Source organism: Piliocolobus tephrosceles, chromosome 2, assembly GCF_002776525.5.
Source record: "Piliocolobus tephrosceles isolate RC106 chromosome 2, ASM277652v3, whole genome shotgun sequence".
Classification (NCBI taxonomy): domain Eukaryota; kingdom Metazoa; phylum Chordata; class Mammalia; order Primates; family Cercopithecidae; genus Piliocolobus; species Piliocolobus tephrosceles.
The window spans coordinates 135,978,174-135,998,685 of NC_045435.1; the positions used below are offsets into that span (position 1 = coordinate 135,978,174).

General features: G+C 42.0%; 1 protein-coding gene across 4 annotated transcripts in view; it reads left to right on the forward strand.

Annotated features, from left to right (window-relative positions):
• OSBPL10 (oxysterol binding protein like 10) overlaps positions 1-20,512 on the forward strand; it is a 331,661-nt gene that overhangs the window by 91,400 nt on the left and 219,749 nt on the right. For all 4 annotated transcript variants that reach the window (XM_023192295.1, XM_023192297.1, XM_023192294.1 and 1 more), the window contains exons 2-3: positions 11,677-11,852; positions 15,023-15,102. In XM_023192295.1, the coding sequence (XP_023048063.1) occupies positions 11,677-11,852; positions 15,023-15,102 (256 nt within the window). The remainder of the gene's footprint in view (positions 1-11,676; positions 11,853-15,022; positions 15,103-20,512) is intronic.

The following is a 20,512-nucleotide window of genomic DNA, read 5'->3' on the forward strand; positions in this document are numbered from 1 at the left end:
TGAATCAGGACTTCGCTCATTTCCAGGTAAGTTCCGACGTTGTCAGTATCAAGAATCAAATGTAATTTGCGAGCATTAAGACACAGGTTGGTATCAAAATTTTCACCTAAAGATACCAGAAACTCAACAGTGAATAGTTCAGAGGGAAACGAGGCAATACTGTGAAAGCCTATATTAATCCTCATAAGACAGGTCTCAGTTCTTTTGGGCTTAACTAGTCTTCAAAAGCAGATCGAATCTCATCATAGATCAAATCCAAGCTCAGTGCATCACATCTTGTGTTAAAACTTCACTTTGACTTACTCTTGTGCTTTATCAGGTCCCTGAAGCAGCAACCTCTCAGGCTGGTGGCTCTTAATCTTGAGGTGCTTCACTCAGCCTGGCCCCTGGAGCCCCTCTGCTCAAGTGAGCACCTTCATCCTGCCAGGTGGTGATCCCATTATGCAGGAACTCGATGCGAGGTGATTTCAAACATTGTCTTTAAATCTTTCTCAAAAATACTTCCAGAGTGACAAAACCAAGAAATCCACAGTCTGGGCTGCTGTGATTTAGGAAAGCTGGGGTTTGGCTCTTTTTGACTAAAACAAAATGAGGTTGGCTAATGCTTAAATAACATTCATCTTGGTTATATGGGTGTGTGGGTGCTCAGGTGTTTGAATGAATGATTGAGAGAAATGCTTGGCATACCAGATGAAAAACAGGGTGTGAATAACATATGGTTTTCTTTTGACTCTGATTTTGCACCGTTTTTTGTACTTTAGGGTGCTTCTGAATCACTTGGGAAACTTCTTGAAATACACGTTTCTGACTTTCTGACCTTCATAAAGCTCCTCTAGGTGTGGGTTGAGAGTCAGAATCCACATTTTCAACAAACTTTTCAACTGATTCAGAAGCAGAGAGCAACTGGACCAAACTTTAAGAAACATTCTTTTCTTTTTTTCTTTTTTTTTTTTTTTTGAGACGGAGTCTCGCTCTGCCGCCCAGGCTGGAGTGCGGTGGTGCGGTCTCGGCTCACTGCAAGCTCCGCCTCCTGGGTTCACGCCATTCTGCAGCCTCAGCCTCCTGAGTAGCTGAGTAGCTGGGACTACAGGCGCCTGCCACTACGCCCGGCTAATTTTTTTTTGTATTTTTAGTAGAGACGGGGTTTCACTGTGTTAGCCAGGATGGTCTCGATCTCCTGACCTCGTGATCCACCCGCCTCGGCCTCCCAAAGTGCTGGGATTACAGGTGTGAGCCACCGCGCCCGGCCAAGAAACATTCTTTTCATTTTTTATTTTAATTAAATTCTGAATTGATACATAATTGTACATATTTAAGGGCTACGTAGTGATGTTTTGACACATACAATGTATCATGATCATAGGGTAATTAGCATATCCATCATCTCAGACATTTATCATTTCTTTGTATTGGGAACATTCAGTATTCTCCTCCTAGCTATTTGAAGCTATGTATTATTCATTAGCGTCATCGTATCGTGCTATAGAATGCTAGAAATCCTCCAGTCTCGCTCTAAGTTTGTATTCTTTAACAAATCTCCTTCTATCCCTCCCTTCCCCCAACCCTTCCCAGCCCCTAGTATCCTCTGTTCTACTTTTTATTTCTAGGAGGTCAACTTTTTTAAGTTTCCACACATGAGTGAGAGAATATGTGGTGGTTCAATTTCTGTTCCTTATTTCACTTAACAGTGTCCTTCAGTTTCATCTATGTTGCTGATAATGACAGGGTTTCATTCTTTTTTATGGCTGAATAATGTTTCATTGTGTATGTAGACCACATTTTCTTTATCCATTCATCTGTTGTTGGACACCCAGCTTGATTCCACATCTTGGCTATTGTGAATAGTGCTGCACTAAACCTGGGGGTGCAGATGTCTCTTCAATATACTGATTTCCTTTCCTTTGGATAAATCCCAGTAGTGGATTGCTGGATCATATGGTAGCTGTATCTGTAGTTCTTTAAAGAGTATTCATACTGTTTTCCATAATTGCTATACTGGCTTACATTCCCACCAATAGTGTATAAGAGTTCCCTTTTCTTTGTATCTTCACCAGCATTTGTTATTTTTTTGTGTTTTTGATAATAGCCATCCTAACCGGGGTTAGATGATTCCTCATTGTGGTTTCGATTTGTATTTTCCTAATGATTAGTGATGTTGAGCATTTTTTCATATATTTGTTGGACATTTGTATATCCTTTGAGCAATGTATTCAGATCATTTTTAAATGATCAATTTAAAATCATATTATTTTTAAAGCAGATTATTTGGTGTCTTTTTTTTTTTTTTTTTCTGAGATGGAATCTCACTCTGTTACCCAGGCTGGAGTACAGTGGCATGATCTCGGCTCACTGCAACCTCCACCTCCTGGGTTCAAGTGATTCTCCTGCCTCAGCTTCCCTAGTAGCTGGGATTATAGGCACACACCACCAGACCTGGCTAATTTCTTTTGTATTTTTAGTAGAGATGGAGTTTCACCATGTTGGCCAGGCTGGTCTTGAACTCCTGACCTCAGGTGATCTGCCCACCTCAGCCTCTCAAAATGCTGGGATTACAGGCATGAGCCACTGTGCCCAGCCCATTATTCGTGAGGTTTTTTTTTTTTAAAATTTTGCTGCTGTTTAAGTTTCTTGTATATACTGGATATTAATCTTCTGTTAGATGAATAGTTCGCAAATATTTTCCCCCATTCTGTAGATTGTCTTTTCACTCTGTTGTTTCCTTTGTTGCACAGAAGTTTTTATAGCTTGATGTGATCACATTTGTTTATTTTTGTTTTGGCTGCCTGTGCTTTTGAGGTCTTATTAATTTATAAAATATTTTCCCAGACCAATGTCCTGCAGCATTTCCCCTTTGTTTTCTTCTAGTAGTTTTATAGTTTCAGGTCTTACATTTAGGTCTTTCCTTCGTTTTGAGTTGACTTTTGTATAGGATGAGAGATGAGGGTCTAGTCTCTTTCTTCTGCATATGGATATCCAACTGTCCCCACACCGTTTATTGAGGAGACTGACCTTTCCTCAATGTATGTTTTTGGTGCTTTTGTCAAAAATCAGTTGGCTGTAGATACAGGAATTAATTTCTGCATTCTCTATTCTGTTCCATTGGTCTATGTGTCTCTTTTTTGTGCCAGTACCATGCTGTTTTGGATACTACAGCTTTGTAGTATATTTTGAAGTCTGGTAGTGTGTTCTAATATAATTCTTATGTAATAGACTATATTTATTCCTGGCTTGGTGATGAGCCTGAGGACCCTCTGACAATTTAGTACCACCTGGGGTGTGTTGGAATCTCTCTATCTTGGTGGTTTGGGAGGATGGTGGTGGTGACAGTGGTGGGACTCTGGTCACAGACGAGTAGCTGAGAGATGTAAGAAGACCACTGCATTTCTCTAGCCTTTGCCACAAATTCCAAGAGTTAAGAAGATTCCAGATTTTAAAGTTTGGCTGGGATTGAGTTTGCCTGCAGCTGCTTTGCCTTGGAACCTGTTGTAAGGTTTTGGCTGCAGGATCCAGTGTCTTCCTTCCAGGAAGTTTGGTTATCATGAGAGAAATTCTAGAAGACTTATTATTTTCTCCCAAGCCAGAAACTCTAAGGTTTTTGAGTATAAACTCTGCTAAGATGACAAGACTACTATAGGGAAGGAAGAAAGTTTCTTTTCTTTCTACCCTCTAGGTTGAGCATATTTTGGGGTTATATATTGTGCTTTCCTTCACCACAATGATTAAGGCATTACAGCCCCACCTGGTGATGTGTAGCTACCTCCTTTGTGACACTGGTAGCTCCAAGGAGGAAACTTTTTGTAGACTTTAGTCTGTTTATCTTTGGAGATGAGAAGGGTTCAATAAATGATTACCAGATGATATTAATTTTAAAGACATACGGGACACTCGGGAAAATGCATCCGTAGTTTGGCCCCCACTTCACATACTGAGTGTGCTTTATTTTGCTGATTGTTCCTTAGTTTTTCTGTAAGTAGGAGATGGGAAGTTTTATAAACAAGGTGCTTCTTGATCTCAGAGATGGTGAAGTTTTAGATGTTTGTGCACAGGAGGGACCTGGAAGGCTGCTGAAACCTCAAGAATCAGTATGTACATTGCTGGAAAGAACTGCTCCTTCCAGCTCGGTTCTTGCACCAGGCAAATCCTTTAGTGGGAACCATGGGGGAGGGGAGATGCTGAAGGTAGGGACGGTCTCAGTCTCTGCCATGTGTGTGTTCATGGGGGTGTCTGTTGACTGCAACTCTGGAAGAGTCAGATAGTAACTATCCCACACGGAGTCTCACTCTGTCGCCCAGGCTGGAGTGCAGTGGCGCGGTCTCGGCTCACTGCAGCCCCGCCTCCTGGGTTCAAGCGATTCTTCTGCCTCAGCCTCCCGAGTAGCTGGGAGTACAGGTGCATGCCGCCACGCCCAGCTACTTTTTGTATTTTTAGTAGAGACGGGGTTTCACCATGTTGGCCAGGATGGTCTCGAACTCCTGACCTCGTGATCTGCCCACCTCGGCCTCCCAAATTGCTGGGATTACAGGCGTGATCCACTGCGCCCAGCCAGGAGAAGGGTCTTAAGCTGAAGAACATGGCATGGTTGCCATTGGTCAGGACAAGACGGGGTGCAGAAATCTGTTCACAGGCCCTGTTCATGCAGTTCAGCAGTTTGGAGCAGATGAGTCTCAGAAGACAGGCCTGGGGAAGGCAAGGCAGATCTCAGCAGGGAGGTCCACCTCTCCACGAGGCTGTGGTCAGCTGGGAGCTTGGTGCTCATTCCTCTTTCACATGGCAGAAGGTGGGCCTGGGTAGGTAAGGGGCCTTCATGGCCCTGGCCTTGGCCATCGTGTGTGGCAGTGAGGGGCTGATCCTCACCAGGACTAAGAGGAATCTGAGCCCCTCTTGGTAATAGCAGTAATGTGGCTGTGAAAGGTGTGCTGCTCAGTCATGAAAGAGAGGGCCATAACCTCCCCTTCTTGGGCCTTTTATGCTTGTTGTTTTAATTTTCACTTTTAAATTTAGATGAAATGATTTTGCTTTTTGTTAGGACCAGCCTGTCTAGCAAAGTGCTTCAAAGAAATATTTTGTTCATGCATGTTAGTAATTCTGTTGCAGTTTGGCTATAACTTCTGGCTGTCAGCATGAGTGAGCTGTTTCCCATGGCAGCCCCCCACACCCCCCACCCTCCACCTCCTACCTCCTTCTCCTTTTTTTTTTGAGACAGAGTTTCGCTCTTGTTTCCCAGGTTGGAATGCAGTGGTGTGATCTCGGTTCACTATTACCTCTGCCTCCTAGGTTCAAGAGATTCTCCTGCCTCAGCCTCTCGAGTAGCTAGGATTACAGGCACCTGCCACCACGCTGGGCTGATTTTGTTTTGTATTTTTAGTAGAGACGGGGTTTCACCATGTTGGCCAGGCTGGTCTCAAACTCCTGACCTCAGGTGATCCACCCATCTCAGACTCCCAAAGTGTTGGGATTACAGGCATGAGCCACTGCACCCGGCCTCTCCTTTCTGTTTCTCTTCTTGCCTGGGGTTTGGCTAAGGGTTGTTGGTGAAATCCTAGGCCCAGTTCCTCCCCTGACGAAGGAAACATATGCTTTCGTCAACTTTACATCCTAAAGTTGAAACTTAATGAAACTATGTCAGGTAGATGGGGGTGTAGAGGCAGCAATGAAACAGGTACCTGTGCAGACAGATGATGCCTCAGAGATGCAAGACCAGAAAGGCACCGTGAGTAGGTAAGGGCAGTGCAGTGTGTGGACGTCAGTGATTGAGTGTGCAGGTGAGTGTGAATATGTGCAAATGTACCTTCAGCGGTGAGTGCATGGGTGGTTATGAATGTGTGAGTGTGTAACACTCCTGACGCCTCCAGTTGTGCAAGTGTGCGTTAGTTTGTGAGTATGTGAGTGTGAACATGTGTAAGCGTGAATGCAAGTACCTGTGTGTGTTTATATGTATAGTGTGTGAGAGATGCATATGTGTTTGTGGGCATCAGCGTGAGTGTGTCACATATGTAAGTGTATATGAGGGTATGTATGTGTGCATTTGTGTTTTTTTGGAAACAGTGGATATATCTGAAGGATGTTAGTAGGCAATGGCTTGTCCTTCAGCTCTTCCCAGGAAGGTACCTACACTTGCCCTATCTCCCAGCTTTGGGATTGGGCAGGGGTTTCACCAAGAAGCTAGCCTGGTGAGAGTGAAGATGGCTTTCCTCATGGGTTTGTTTGCTTGCTTCCCTCATTTTCCCTTTCTCCCCGCAGCACATGCTTTGATTTTTTTTTCTCTTTTATTGATGTTATTTTTAACATAGCAAAGAAAATATGTTCTCTCTGTGTACAATTACGTTCACCAACACAGCAGTCAAGTCGCACACTGTAGCTTCAAGAAGTTAATTAATAAACCCCAGAACCTAGGAATTAGATTTGCCTTATTCCATTCTCCAGAAGGGAAGATCTTTAAGAATGTTTCAGGATTTTATCTAACAATTTCACTTGGTTTAATGAAGCCTGATCCAGAAATACGGTTAACTGTTCCATTTAGAAAGAAAACTGTGGCTTTCAGATACAGCTGCTAGCTCCGAACAGCAGCACCTGACAAAGCCATGACCCTGTGGGAAACCAAATGTAATTTCTTTCCTACCCGGGAATGTGACCCACCGGAATTCTTCTTATTGCTGTATGGACAGTCTTACCTGTGTATGACACAAGCTGACTTAACTGTGAAAGGCCATGCTGAAAGAACACTTGTTTAGTCTGTTGCAATTTTTTTCTAGTCTGTTGCAATTTTTAATCAGATAGTATCCCTCCAAATATGATAAAAATTTTAACTGTCTTTAGAGGAAGCGTACACTCCTTAGTACTCATGATTCAAACCTGTGCATTTGCATTGAAACTATTTTAGAAAGCAGTGGAAACATGTTCTTTTTTTCCATCTGAGGCAGAAAGTTAGAGATGTCAGTTTGAAATAGGTAACGTGAAAAGTCATTAATGTGTCCCTATATCCTATATAATGTGACATCAATTGGTTATTCTGTCATCCTTACTGAAAAAATAAAACAGCATTCTATTCATTTCTTTGTACCAGCTCCTAAATAATGTCCTCTTCAAATATATAGTTATTTGTTTGAACAGGATGCATTTGGGAAGCTGCCTGTAGGAGACAGAAAAGCTGGCAAGCTGGCAGGTTCTCTGTGAATAAGTTGGTAGGAGCGGTAAGGAGAGAAAAGTTAAACCTTTGCTTCATTCCAATCAATGGCATAGAGTGGATGGGGCAACTGAGGGCAAGTTACTTTGCCTTTTCATTGAAAGTTTATCGCCTTCCTTTTCTACTTCCCTCTGTGTAAGAGTGGCATGTGGCCGGATGCGGTGGCTCATGCCTGTAATTCTAGCACTTTCGGAGGCTGAAGTGGGTGGATCACCTGAAGTCAGGAGTTCGAGACCAGCCTGGCCAACGTGGCGAAACCCCGTCTCTCCTGAAAATACAAAAATTAGCTGGGCATGGTGGCAGGTGCCTGTAATATCACCTACTCGAGAGGCTGAGGCAGGAGAATCGCTTGAACCTGGGAGGAGGAGGTTGCAACAAGCCGAGATCATACCATTGCAGTCCTGCCTGGGTGACAGAGCAAGACTCCATTTCAAAAAAAAAAAAGATCAGGTGTGGTGGCTCACGCCTGTAATCCCAGCACTTTGGGAGGCTGAGGTGGGCAGATCACCTGAGGTCAGGAGTTTGAGACCAGCCTGGCCAACATGGTGAAACCCTGTCTCTACTAAAAATGCAAAAAAAAAAAAAAAAAAAAAAATTAGGTGGCATGTGCCTGTAATCCCAGCTACTGGGGAGACTGAGGCAGGAGAATCACTTGAACCTGAGAGGTGGAGGTTGCAGTGAGCCGAGATCATGCCATTGCACTCTAGCCTGGGCGAAGAAGCGAGACTCCATCTCAAAAAAAAAAAAAAAGAGTGGCATGCTTGTGGAAGGGGATGCTGAAGCTCTGTGTCTGCAGGTATGTGGAGGGGGGCACACGTGGCACAACGTGCTGCAGTGTGAGCCTAACTAGTCTCCTTCCTCAGCTTGAAAGGATCATTGTTCACGTTCTGACTTGCCGTGAGCATTGTCTGCACAGCTGCAGTCATGGCAACATTAAATACAGGTCAAGTGGAAGACACTCCTCGAGAAGGCAGAGTCAGCACTTAAGTTGAGCATTGGCTGCTCAGAAGTTACCCTGGTTCTTCTCTCATTGAGGGAGTTTGTCTTTTGCCCCACATTAAGGAATAGGGGCAAATTTCAAGTAGAAGGATGTGAAAATAGAAATAAAAAAGGGTTTTTTTGTGTCTTTGTTAATGTAAGGCTAGCAGCTGCTGTAACAGATACTGATCCCCGTGGCCTAATTAAAGTTTCTTTCTTATTAATATAGTGGTCTGCTGTGCGTGTTGCTTAGCAGGTGGTGCTCTTCCAGGTGGTGATTCAGGGACCCAGGATCTCCCAAGTTGTGCTGTAGGTTGTCTCCATTCCAGTGCGTGTGTGTGCACATGTGTGCACACTACTGCTCACATTCTATTGGCTGAAGCTCAAACAGCCACACCCTAAGTGCAGGGAAAGCTAAGAAATATGTTCTGGATGTGACTTCTCTGGAAGGTGAGGAAAGGGATTTGTTGATGGTAGTTTACGTCAGTGATTTTCACACTTCACCTGTAACAGATGACCTGGAAGCTTGTTAAAACCCAGAGTTTATGATTTTATGATTCAGCAGGGCTTGGGTGGGGCTCAAGATTTTCCATTGGTTTTTTTTTTTTTTGAGATGGAGTCTTGCTCTGTCACCCAGGCTGGAGTGCAGTGGCCGGATCTCAGCTCACTGCAAGCTCCTCCTCTCGGGTTCACGCCATTCTCCTGCCTCAGCCTCCTGAGTGGCTGGGACTACAGGTGCCCGCCACCTCGCCCGGCTAGTTTTTTGTATTTTTTAGCAGAGACGGGGTTTCACCGTGTTAGCCAGGATGGTCTCGATCTCCTGACCTCGTAATCTGCCCGTCTTGGCCTCCCAAAATGCTGGGATTACAGGCTTGAGCCACTGCGCCCGGCCCAAGATTTTCCATTGTTAACAAGACCCCAGGCAACACTGTTACTGCCGGCTTGGTGATCACACTTTGAATAGCCCTGGTTCTGACGTTTTTGCGTCTTCATTTATCCATGCTGTTCATGAGAACCAGAAATACCTTTATTAGAATGACTTGAGAGATAAGAGGGAAGAAGAGGAAAATAGATACGAGTCTTGGCCAGACCATCTGAAATATTAAAAATAATTCAAAGTGGATGATTTCTTAGAGGACTTGGAGCTTTGGAGGACTGCCACCTGGGCAGTCATGTGCTAATGAGATGGCTGCGCCTTGCTCCCGGGCAGGGGCCATAAGTAGGGACCTCTACTGCCAGGCAAAGGAGCTTTCAGCTTCAGTATCTCTGTTGGAGCAGGGGATTTGGAGAATGAAGTGTGTAAGTTAGGTCCTGGAGAAGTGATATGGAAAAGTTATAAGGAAGGACTTGAGTGAGAATCAAGGAGCTTGAGCTTGCTGGAGCAGACCCAAGTCTGAACTTTGGACACAGAAGAGTTGAAGTTGGATTTTAAAGTTCTTCAAGTCTCAGGATACCTGTTACATGGGGATAACATCTCTTCTGTTAGGTTATTGTGAGAATAAATTACGTTAGAAGTTCGTAAACTTTCCTGGTTGTTGGTGCTCCTAGGTTAAAATAAGTATCTAACGGATTCATTTTTGAAGTGGTTAGTTCCAAACATCCTCATACATATTTATGTCTAAACAACTCAGTAGCAATTTGAAAAAAAAAAAATATATCAATTGAAAGAAAAATATTTTAGTTTCTTAAATAACCATAGTTACTCATTAATGGGATGTATGTACCTGTGGGTACTACATAGCTTTTCAAACCTTGGAATCATACTGGACATTGCTGTTCTCTTTTCCTGCTCTCCGTTGATGTTTTTTTAATTGCAGCACCTGCTGAAACTCTTTGCAACAATATGATGGCATCGAAAGGGATGTAGTGCAGTGTAATATTAAAACTGTGGAAAGTCCCTGAGTTGGTAGTGCAGACTGTAGGTATGTTGACTCTTGCCATGTATCCCTCAAAAATGTAAAATATATTGCATTGCCTGTATCAGTTCACTGTATGACCCAGGTGCTTTGATGCATGGATGGAGAAACGTGGGATTTAGTAGGTTTTTTTTCTTTATTCATTCCTACACAAGTGTTAACAGAGTATCAATGAAGTATCAGGCACACTGCTGGGTGCTGTGTAGAGGAAGACACTTTCCACCTCCTCAGAGTGTAGTCTAGTGGGGAAACCAGTCATTGAATCAGATAATCACACAAATGTAGACTTCAAATGGGGCCAGTGCCATGAGGGAGCATTTCAAAGTGCTACAGGAAAGAATATTTGACCTGGTCAGGAGAACTTAACATGGCGAGAAGGGGTAGGAACCGTATTCCAGGCAGGCGGAGTAGCATTCTGGGCAAGTGTTTTTCAACCTTCCTGTGGTGAAGGACCTGCTTTCCCCCATCCGCCAGCTGCACTGTTATTAATTCATGACTAGTATGTAGCTTGTGTGGACCATGTGTGTTTGACAACTTCTGAACTGTTGAGACTTGTCCAACAGATCTGTGCATTTGGATCCTGAAACGGAGCCAAATGCAGGAAATGTTTCAAAAGGCTGTAGTGGACTGGTACCAGTTTGTAGACCATCAAAATTTGCAGACCACACTTTGAGTAACTGCACCAGACAGTGGGAACAGCATGTGCAAAGGTCCTGTGGTAGGAAGCAACTTGGTGACTATGAAGAAAGAGAGAAAAGACTAGTACCAGTGGAAGATCACGTGAGAATGTAGAAAAGTCAGCAGGGGGAGGCCTCGAGGCCACAGTAAGAATCTGAGGCTCAGGTGAAGACATTTCCATCCTGGTGGAGAAGGGGAGATTGTCTTGACTACTTCCTAGGTAATAGCCTGAGAAAATTAACAGGCCAGATATTTGGCTACAAAGATTCATTGTGTGATTTAAGCAAATTGCAGTTCTTCTTCTTTTACCGTGGATGTAGAGTTCAGTGGCATTTCGACGTCTCAGAGCAGGGGAAATCCTTGCCTTCGTGTGAATGGGCCTGCTGGAGCGTGTCCAGGTGGTTGCAGAAGCACCCGCAGTTCCATGACGGATGCTGCCATGTGCTCAGGCTCCTTATGGTACCCATGCCGCTGGCAGGAAGTTGGAGACCAAGCTTGCTGCTGCTATCTGGGTGTGAAACCACCTCTCCTGGGGGCCTTGTGAATTTCAGCTGCTCCTGTGAATTCATATGGAGCATGTTGCAAGAGGCTGTGCTGCAGTGCTTCTGCCGGTCTCTGCCATTCTGAGGTTTAATGTGGTATCCACAAATACTGGGTGAAGTGTGGGCATGGCACCAAATCCTGAGTGGTCCTGGCCCTTGCCCATAAGTGCCCCATTATGAACTCCACTCTGATTTAAGAATTCAGTGCTCTGTCCCTACTCAGGCTAACTTTGTATGGGCATCTGGGAGGGACTTTTGCTTTCCAGCTTCATGGATGTGGAGTCTTGATGTTGACTTCTGGATCACTTTGCTTTTCTCTGCTTTGCTGTGCAGAATAGGGTAGGAGAGAAAAATGATGTACTGTGGTTTCTCTGTGCAGGTACTTCGTACTGGATTTCGAGGCTGGCATCCTGCAGTATTTTGTGAATGAGCAAAGCAAACATCAGAAGCCTCGAGGAGTCCTGTCTTTGTCTGGAGCCATAGTGTCCCTGAGCGACGAAGCTCCTCACATGCTGGTCGTGTACTCTGCTAATGGAGAGATGTTTAAACTGAGAGGTGCGTTCTTCTCCCGGTAAATTTTCAGACAGGCCTTGCGGGCTACATTTATAGTTGCCATGGTGATGGCTCTCTTGTTTTTTGATTTTTTGTTTCTGTAAATTGCCTTTGACAGTTTGCTGTATTTGGAGGACTCTGTGGTGACACACACTGCCCCTCTTATCCCTGGGGTGGGGAGATGGAGCTGACATTAGGAATTACTTGTCCTAATTAACTGAGGAATTAAGGACAAAGGAAAGGTGAGTGATTGCCAAAGCAGCACGACTTAGGACTTCGAAGATCTTAAGCATTAGCTCAGTAGATGTTCTTTGACCTAATAGTGTGAAGCTTCACTACAGTGCCCTGTGAGGGCTGTGCTATATAAGGGCAAAATAGGCCCTTTAAGGGTGCGAGTGTCTTCCTCCCAAAGTTTCTCTACAACCATTTCTTGTTAAAGTGCCCCTTTGAGTTTTGTTGGGTCCACTGTGGTAGAGCCTGGTGAGAATGGAGTTAATGTCCCTTTGTATGCTTTCTTCCCTTTTCTTTGCTTCTTGAAAATGGATATCTTTGCTTTAGTAAAGGGAAAAATAAAATGGATACCTACCCAGCATCCCAGAGATGAGGATGACTTTCCAGGGAGTCCAGCATTCACCCTCAAGACACATCCATTGCACAGAATGTCAGACTTCTAATAGAATTACAGTGTAATTCGATTGCTAGATCATGCTACCAGGATCTGTTATGGTTGCATTGCTGTGATTCTTCTGCCACTTTTCTTCTAATAAAATAATGAAACGAAACAACAAATCCAAATGCCCACATGTGCGTGCCCGCACACACACACACGGACACGCAGAGTCTATATTATTCATCAAGGCCCGAGGAAAAGTAGTATGTATTAAGTATTGAGAGGTGGTTGAAAATTCTGCCTTTCTTATGCAACATTTTCTTTTGACTAAGTAAGAGCTAGGTACGAAGAAATGGCCGCTTGCTGTCTGTTCATGACCATGATGAGTTGCCTCTGCAAAGTCCGACTTTGGGTCTACATTCCTCACCTCTCAGCCCAATTTTCACCATTCTTCTGCCAAGCTTTACTACCCAAGAGATGGAATAAGCTAATGTTTATTATCTACATACAAGTCATATTTCAGAATCTATAAAACAATCCGAAAACCTAGGAAGTAAAAATGTCTATAGTTGATACAATTTTTTCAGGAATGTGATAAGATTCATGTTCTCTTGAGATTTATGCAGTGTGCATTCCAACTGGCTAGATTTATATGGGCCTTGGCTTTGCTTTGCCATTTATTGCTTAATAAATTGTCAGTGCAGAAACAATAGCAGACCAAAAACCTAATGGCACTTTCCACCCTGCCTGTGGTTTATAAAATGACACAAACCCATACAAAAGAAAAATCCAACTAATTTGGCAATTGAGCCATCTTGTTATGCCATTGAATCATTAATATCCTTTGGATTATTAAGCCCTAGGTTTTTTTTAGAGGGCAATTTTAATAGCAAATATAGAGGTTTTATGATCTGCCTGGAGTAATCGCAATTGCTAAATTTAGCTAAAGCTTAACTATAAAAAAAGTCAGGATAAATTTCTGCATGTTTATGGCTTGTTCTTAGCCTATCCCACAAGGAACTGGCTGTTAGTGTCTCATTTCACATCTTACCTGCACATAGGAGGAGTTGGATCATGATATCATGAGACGCACAGCTTTTGGGAGTGTTTCTGATGCAAAGCCTTTGGATAGTACTGCCCCAAACTGGCAATTCTTCAAGTTTACTCAGGAAAAAGACCCTAATTTCTGCAAAGTCCTTTGTCTTTGGAAGTTCATTTCACCTGGCACACTCTGTAAATCAGACTTGTGCAACAGGCCTCTTGACAGACGGTTCATTTGGGGTTTGTGGAAGCCGTCTTCATGCCTTAAATGGGACTAAGCCAAAGAATTTCTCATTTAGTAACTCTAGATTTCTTCACCTGAAAGTTCAAGCCGAAGTCAGATTTGAGGGACAAATGACACTGAGGCCCAGTTCTGTAAACAGTTATAATTTCCAGGGAATCGTTGTTGTTTTTTTTTTTGTTTTGTTTTTTTGTTTTTGTTTTTTCATAGTCAACATTTATGCAGCTAGTGTTATAATATTTATGCAGTTATTTATGTGGTTAAATTGATGATTTAGATTTCATTAGAACCTGTTGTGCGCCCATGATATTTAAGAATAACTTTATATATATTATTTGAGAGGTAAGTTATAGACGGAAGGATATGACTGTACAACATGACTACTTGCACTTTAACGTCTCTTTGGGGGAAATTTGAGGCTCTTTAAGGTAGCATTTGGTATCTTGCTCTTTCCAATTGTATGAATCTTTGAGAACATACTAAAATGGTAACTCAACTGAATGCTTATTTTGTAAATGCTAGTGACAACACAATACAGCCCTGGTAGATAGTAAAAGGCCCTGGAAAAGTGCCCTTTGAGGCCAGGCTCGGTGGCTCACGCCTGTAATCCCAGCACTTTGGGAGGCCAAGGCGGGTGGATCACGAGGTCAGGAGATCGAGACCATCCTGGTTAACACGGTGAAACCCTGTCTCTACTAAAAATACAAAAAAATTAGCCAGGCGTGGTGGTGGGCGCCTATAGTCCTAGCTACTCGGGAGGCTGAGGCAGGAGAATGATGTGAACCTGGGAGGCAGAGCTTGCAGTGAGTGGAGATGGCACTGCTGTATTCCAGCCTGGGTGACAGAGTCAGACTCCATCCCCAAAAAAAAAAAAAAAAAAAAAAAAAAGATGCCATTTGATACTCATATTAGCTACACAAGGTTAGAGGCATTTGAAAATAAGCATGTGGTTCCTTCCTTGCTGCCTTTTTAAAGAAGTATTATAGAAACGATTTTTTTCAGAGGAGGTTAAAAAATGGCAAAATTATTCTTGTAATGGGTATTTCAGAATCCATTTTTCATATGATTCAAGAGAGGATGTTCCGTGGAGAGTCAGTGCAGTCTCTGTTTTGGTGTAAGTACAGGCCGCTTGAGAACGCTGTGATCTGTGCTCGCTTCCCTACCTTCTCGCTACCTCTCACTCCCCAGGCTCCCCACCCTCTTAGGTGGGTGTAGAAATAAGTTGGATGTGTTTTGGAACAACCTCTGCAATCATTTCTTTCTCTGTTTTCTCTATTTTAGCTGCTGATGCAAAAGAGAAACAATTCTGGGTGACTCAGCTTCGAGCTTGTGCCAAATACCACATGGAAATGAATTCTAAGGTAAGTCACCGTGAGAAAGGAAGGAGGCATTCGAATAACCAGCATGGCTTTCAGCCCCCTTATTTGTTTCTATGGGGAAGGTGTTTTTCATGTTATTTTTAAAGTTGCCCACTGCAGTGGAATTCCTACTTGTCCTGCTGCACATAAATGTAAAGCCGGGAGAAATGCAGTAGGATTTTCTTGTAGGTAGGATACGAAGGCATGCAGACACTGTGGGAACCAAATCTGGAGAGACACTTTTGCATTCTGTTGTCACTTTAGGCAGCTGTTAATTGGTCTGTTGTGAAGCTCTAGGGGATGATTTCATGGTGGAGGCAGAGTTGTCAGATTCACCGTTTGTGAAGACTAGTAGCCATCACTGATCCTTAAATAAAACCTAGTCCCTGAATTGCTTATGTACTTTGCAAGGAGCTTCTGCATTCCTAGTGTATAAAAATGTTCTTGGGTAATTTGGCATCCAAGTATGATTTATTCTTTCCTGAGGATCTTGTGAGATCTTGTGTTAGGTGTGCAGGAGGTAGGAGGTGGGCACTTTCATGGATTATTGTGGAGGATTTACAGTCACTACAATACAGGAAATAATTTTAAAATGCATTTATCTAAGGCAATAAGTATTTGTTAAAATTAATGTTCCAAGGGCTACTCCTTTATATCATTAGTTCAAATATAGTTATTGTAGTCAACAGCTATCTTTTTCCATATTCCATGCATCTGGTAGAAAGATCCACACTTCGGATCCAAACTTCTGATGATTCCATCTGCTAGAACCTGCCTGCTTTCTGGGTCAGGGCCATGTGAAATGTCTTTCTTAGATACACCTGGCTGTTCTGCCTCCAACTACAAACTCAAATAATTTCTTCATAATTTTTTTTTTTTTTAAAGAGACATCCCCTTTTCCTTAACTTGGTTAGGACAGTGGCACTTACCTGTAATGCCTCACTTAACTTGCCCTAAGCCGAATCTTCAGGAACTGTAGGTACAGCCCTAATTCTAAAGCATTTTCCTCCAACTGGCCTTCTTTATTTTCCAGGAATTATAGTAGGAGTTCTCAACATTTAATTGGTACTTTATATACATGTAGGAAGTGCAATTTGTTTTTGTCTTTTTATATGTGTCTTTACTTTTTATAAACCAGAACGGAAGAGAATAAAACTAAAAGGACTTATCCCCACCTATTGTCCTATGTGCTCATTAGAGATAGTTGCTCTTAACTGTTCTTGCATATCTTTCTAGTAAATTTAGGCATGTGTTAGTATGTCTTGTTATGTGTATGTGTATATAACTGTATCTACATAAATACATGTTTTTATACAAATGGGATCACATGCATACGGTTTTCTCCTTTTTTTCTTTCTTTCTTAACATATTTTGGAGATCTTTTTATATTAGGCACATGGATTTACTTGCACTCCTTTTTGAATGGCCAGATTGGTGTTCTCAGGAATGGATGTCAGTGCTTTATTTAAGTCTTCTACTAATGGAAATTTAGAGTTGTTTCCTTATTGTTGTTGTCACATATAATGCTGTAGTGTGTGATGTCTTTGTGCATATATATTCTTATGCCTCTAGGTGTATATCTGTAGGATGAATTTATACCAGTGGAATTGCTGGATCATAGAATGTGTCTTTGAAATTTTCATGGATGTTGATAAATTGTCTTCTACAACAGTTGCCCTTATTTGTATTCCCACCACTTCTGTAAGGGTTTGTTTCCCCCTCTCATTAATGGGTGTTATTAACATTCAGGTTTTTCTATTCTCACAGATCAAAATTGGATACCTCATTATTTTTATTTTCATGTCTAAAATCATGACTGGGGCCAAGTCTGTCTTCATTTGTTTATTGGCCGTTCTTAAAATTAATGCAAACTGCCAATTTGTATCCTTCACTTGTTTTTCTATTGAGCTCATTTTTTCCTCTTGATTTGTAGTAGCTCTTTATATACAAAGGATTTTTTTTGGCCTGTCACTTGTACTGTTGATATTATCTCCTAGTATATAATTTGTATTTTGAGTTTGAATAAAATTTTTGCTTTGTAGAATATTTAAGTTTTTGCAGTCAAGTTTATGAGTATTTTTATTTTTGGCTTTTGGTTTTGTATGATATTTAGAAAGGGTATCTCTGGTCCAAAATTATGAAAATATTCTTCACTGTTTTCAAGGAGTTTATAGGTTAATTATTATATTTAAATCACTGATTCATCTGGAATTTATTTTGGGAGTGGGAATTGCGGTAGGGGAACCAACTTTAAGTACCTTAATATTTTGATGAATCATTGTAGAGAAGGAAAATTAAAGGTGTCCTAATGGTAGTTAAAAAAAAAAAAAAAAGAATTTGAAGATTCTTGGAAGCAGAGTTTGAATTCCTGATATATTCTCTGGTTAGCTTCAGGAATACTGACTAATCTATTAATATTAGAATCAAAATAAATAATTAAGAAGTTTAGGCCTGGAGAATTTCTTATTTGAGAAATGGAGATGAAAGTGCTATTATCACTCATTTATATCCTAGCTAGCATGATCAACTAGGGAATAATAATTTTAAAACTATGAACAGACCTAATTATGCATTGACAGCATTATCAAATTCAAAGCTGCTTAAGCAGAAGTTAAATAGTGAAAACGAAGATAGGCTCAAAGTGAATATAAACTTGATATCTAGTCAACTATAGTATTGCTGCTTAATTTGCATCATGGTTATTAGGAATATATGCCAAGCCTCCTCTTCACCGTGTTTCTTCTTTATTCTCAGCAGATCAGATCCCTTTACAGTAGACTATAGAGAATACTTTCCCTACAGCTGCTTGGAATTTTGCCTTTTAAAAACTCTTACGTAAAATTGTATTCAGGGTGGGGAAAAAAAAAAAATGAAATCGTGATCCCTGGAACAAATATTAGGCAGGTAAAATGGTGCTATAATTCAAACTCATTTTAGTAAGAACTATAGGACAGCCAGATGCATATAACTGTAGAGCTGAAAAAGGCTTTAAGGATGACCCAGCCAGTGGTTTCAAAACCCAGACCTGCCTTAGTCACTACCTGATGAAGTTTTTCCCCAGTCCAGAGTGAAATGAGAAAAACAAGGAGGAAATTATTCCCAAAGATAACTTTATTCAAAATAAATGACTATTCTTTTCAAAAATTATGTTGCTTTGCTTTTGGATGGTTAAAATATTCTTCCCTTTTATTGTAGAAGATGGTAGGATAGAATATTGATTGCATTTTTTAAAAATTGAGTTTTATTGGAGTATAATTTGCATGCAATAACATTTACTCCTTTTAAGCATAAAGTTCAATGAGTTTTGACAAATATATAGAGTCGTGGAACTACCACTGTACTCACAATTCCGCCCTGCCAGCAGCAGATTCCCTTATTACCCCCTTTATGATCAGTCTCCTCACTGACCCCTCCGCAACTGGCAACTGCTGATTGGTTTCCTATCTATAGTTCTGCTTTTTCTAGAATGTTCTATAGGTAGAATTATATGACCTTTCACATCAGACTTCTTTTACTTACAAAAAGTTTTTGAGGCTGGGTGTGGTGGCTCACGCCTGTAATCCCAGCACTTTGGGAGGCTGAGGCAGGCAGATTTCTCGAGTCTGGGAGTTCGAGACCAGCCTGGGCAACGTGGTGAAACTCTGTCTCCAAAAAATACCAAAAAAATTAGCTGGGCGTGGTGGCGCACACTTGTAGTCTCAGCTTCTCAGGAGACTGAGATGGGAGGATTGCTTGAGCCCAGGAGACAGAGGTTGCATCGAACTGAGATTGTACCGCTGTACTCCAGGCTGGGTGACAGAGTAAGATCATGTCTCAAAAAAAAAAGCTTTTGAATTTCATCCATGCTGTTGTGTGTATCAGTAGTTGATTCTGTCTTTACATTTTAGCTATTTAAGTGGAATTATGGTACTTTTTGTTCTTAATATTCTTGTAAAAATCAGAAGTGTGAATAACCCTAAGTCAATTCCCAGACTTAAAGAAAAAAATGTATTGACCTTTGAAACCAGAGGTCTGGCTATCTCGCCCAGCCTCCATTGGTTTATACACAAGGAAGCCCCAACCAGGAGGCTGTGATGCTAAGACTGGAACCTGGATCTCCTGCTTTCTTGTCCTTGCTGTGACATGTAGCCTCACAAATGTCAGCTAGGGCCACCATGTGCTTCCCTCTGTGGGTGGTGGGGTCCCTTCTAGGACAGTTTCTGATTCTGCATGGACAGAAACTGACAAACAGACAAAATCTTGCTTTTCTCCATGTCACACAGGTTCATCCTGTGGCTTCCCGTGTTACTTGAGGTGGAGTCACCGGGGTATGGGATTGGTCTGCCAGGAAGACTAGAATACAGACGTCCTCTGAAAACACAAACAACAAAACAAAACATCCAGCATTTAGTGCATTATAAAAATTAAAGCAGCATTGATGGGGAAAGTGGTAGGAGAGATTCGTAAAGACCATTCTTATGAGAATCTACTTGTGTATGACTTTGAAGGTCTTAAATGCAAGAAATGCAAGAGTTAGATTCGTGTGTGTGTGTGTGTATGTGTGTGTGTGTTTTGAGACAGGGTCTCATTCTGTTGCCCAAGCTGGCATGCAGTGGTGCGATCAGTGGTATAGCCTTGTCCTCCCAGGCTCTCAATCCATCCTCCCACCTCAGCCTCCTGAGCAACTGGGAGCACAGGTGCGCACTATCATCCCCAGCTAAATTTTGTAGAGACTGGGTTTCGCCACGTAGCCCAGGCTATTCTCCAACTCTGGGCTCAAGCGATCCTCCTGCTCTGCCCTCCCAAAGTGCTGGGATTATAGGCATGAGCCACCGAGCCTGGCTTCTTGTGGTTTTTATCAAGTGGGTGGTGGTAGGAAACTTCTCGGATAGGAACAGTGGTGTTATAGGAATTCAGCAAGCACTGAGGGTGAATCAGGAACTGGCCTGTTGGCAGAAATAATGATAATTAATACTTTATACTAGTGTGAGCTCCATCCATGATTGTGCTACTCTTCACAGAGGTCCTGTGAGGTAGGTGGTATTATTTCCATTTTTATAAATTAGAAAATGGAGGCCAACTGAACCTAAATGACAGGCTGCAAGTCACACAGCTGTTAAGTGGCTAAGCTGGGACAAAAGCCCAAATTGCTTAGCATGCTCCCTCTTCTTTCCATCTCCCATCCTAGTTTACTGGCATAATTTGAATAGAAAGGTTCAGCCCCAAACCCCTGAGTCCCATATTTTCATATATTGCAGAGGAAACAGCTCTGGAATAGGATGTCTGCAATCTTTATGTAATCAAAGGAATCTTCCTTCAGTCTTCTAAATTGATTCTGATTCGACAGTTTTTTTAAGTGATATTTCTTAAAATTACATCAGCCTTTTGCACTCATTTTTTGGGGATGTAAGCTTATTATTATACAAGGTGAACA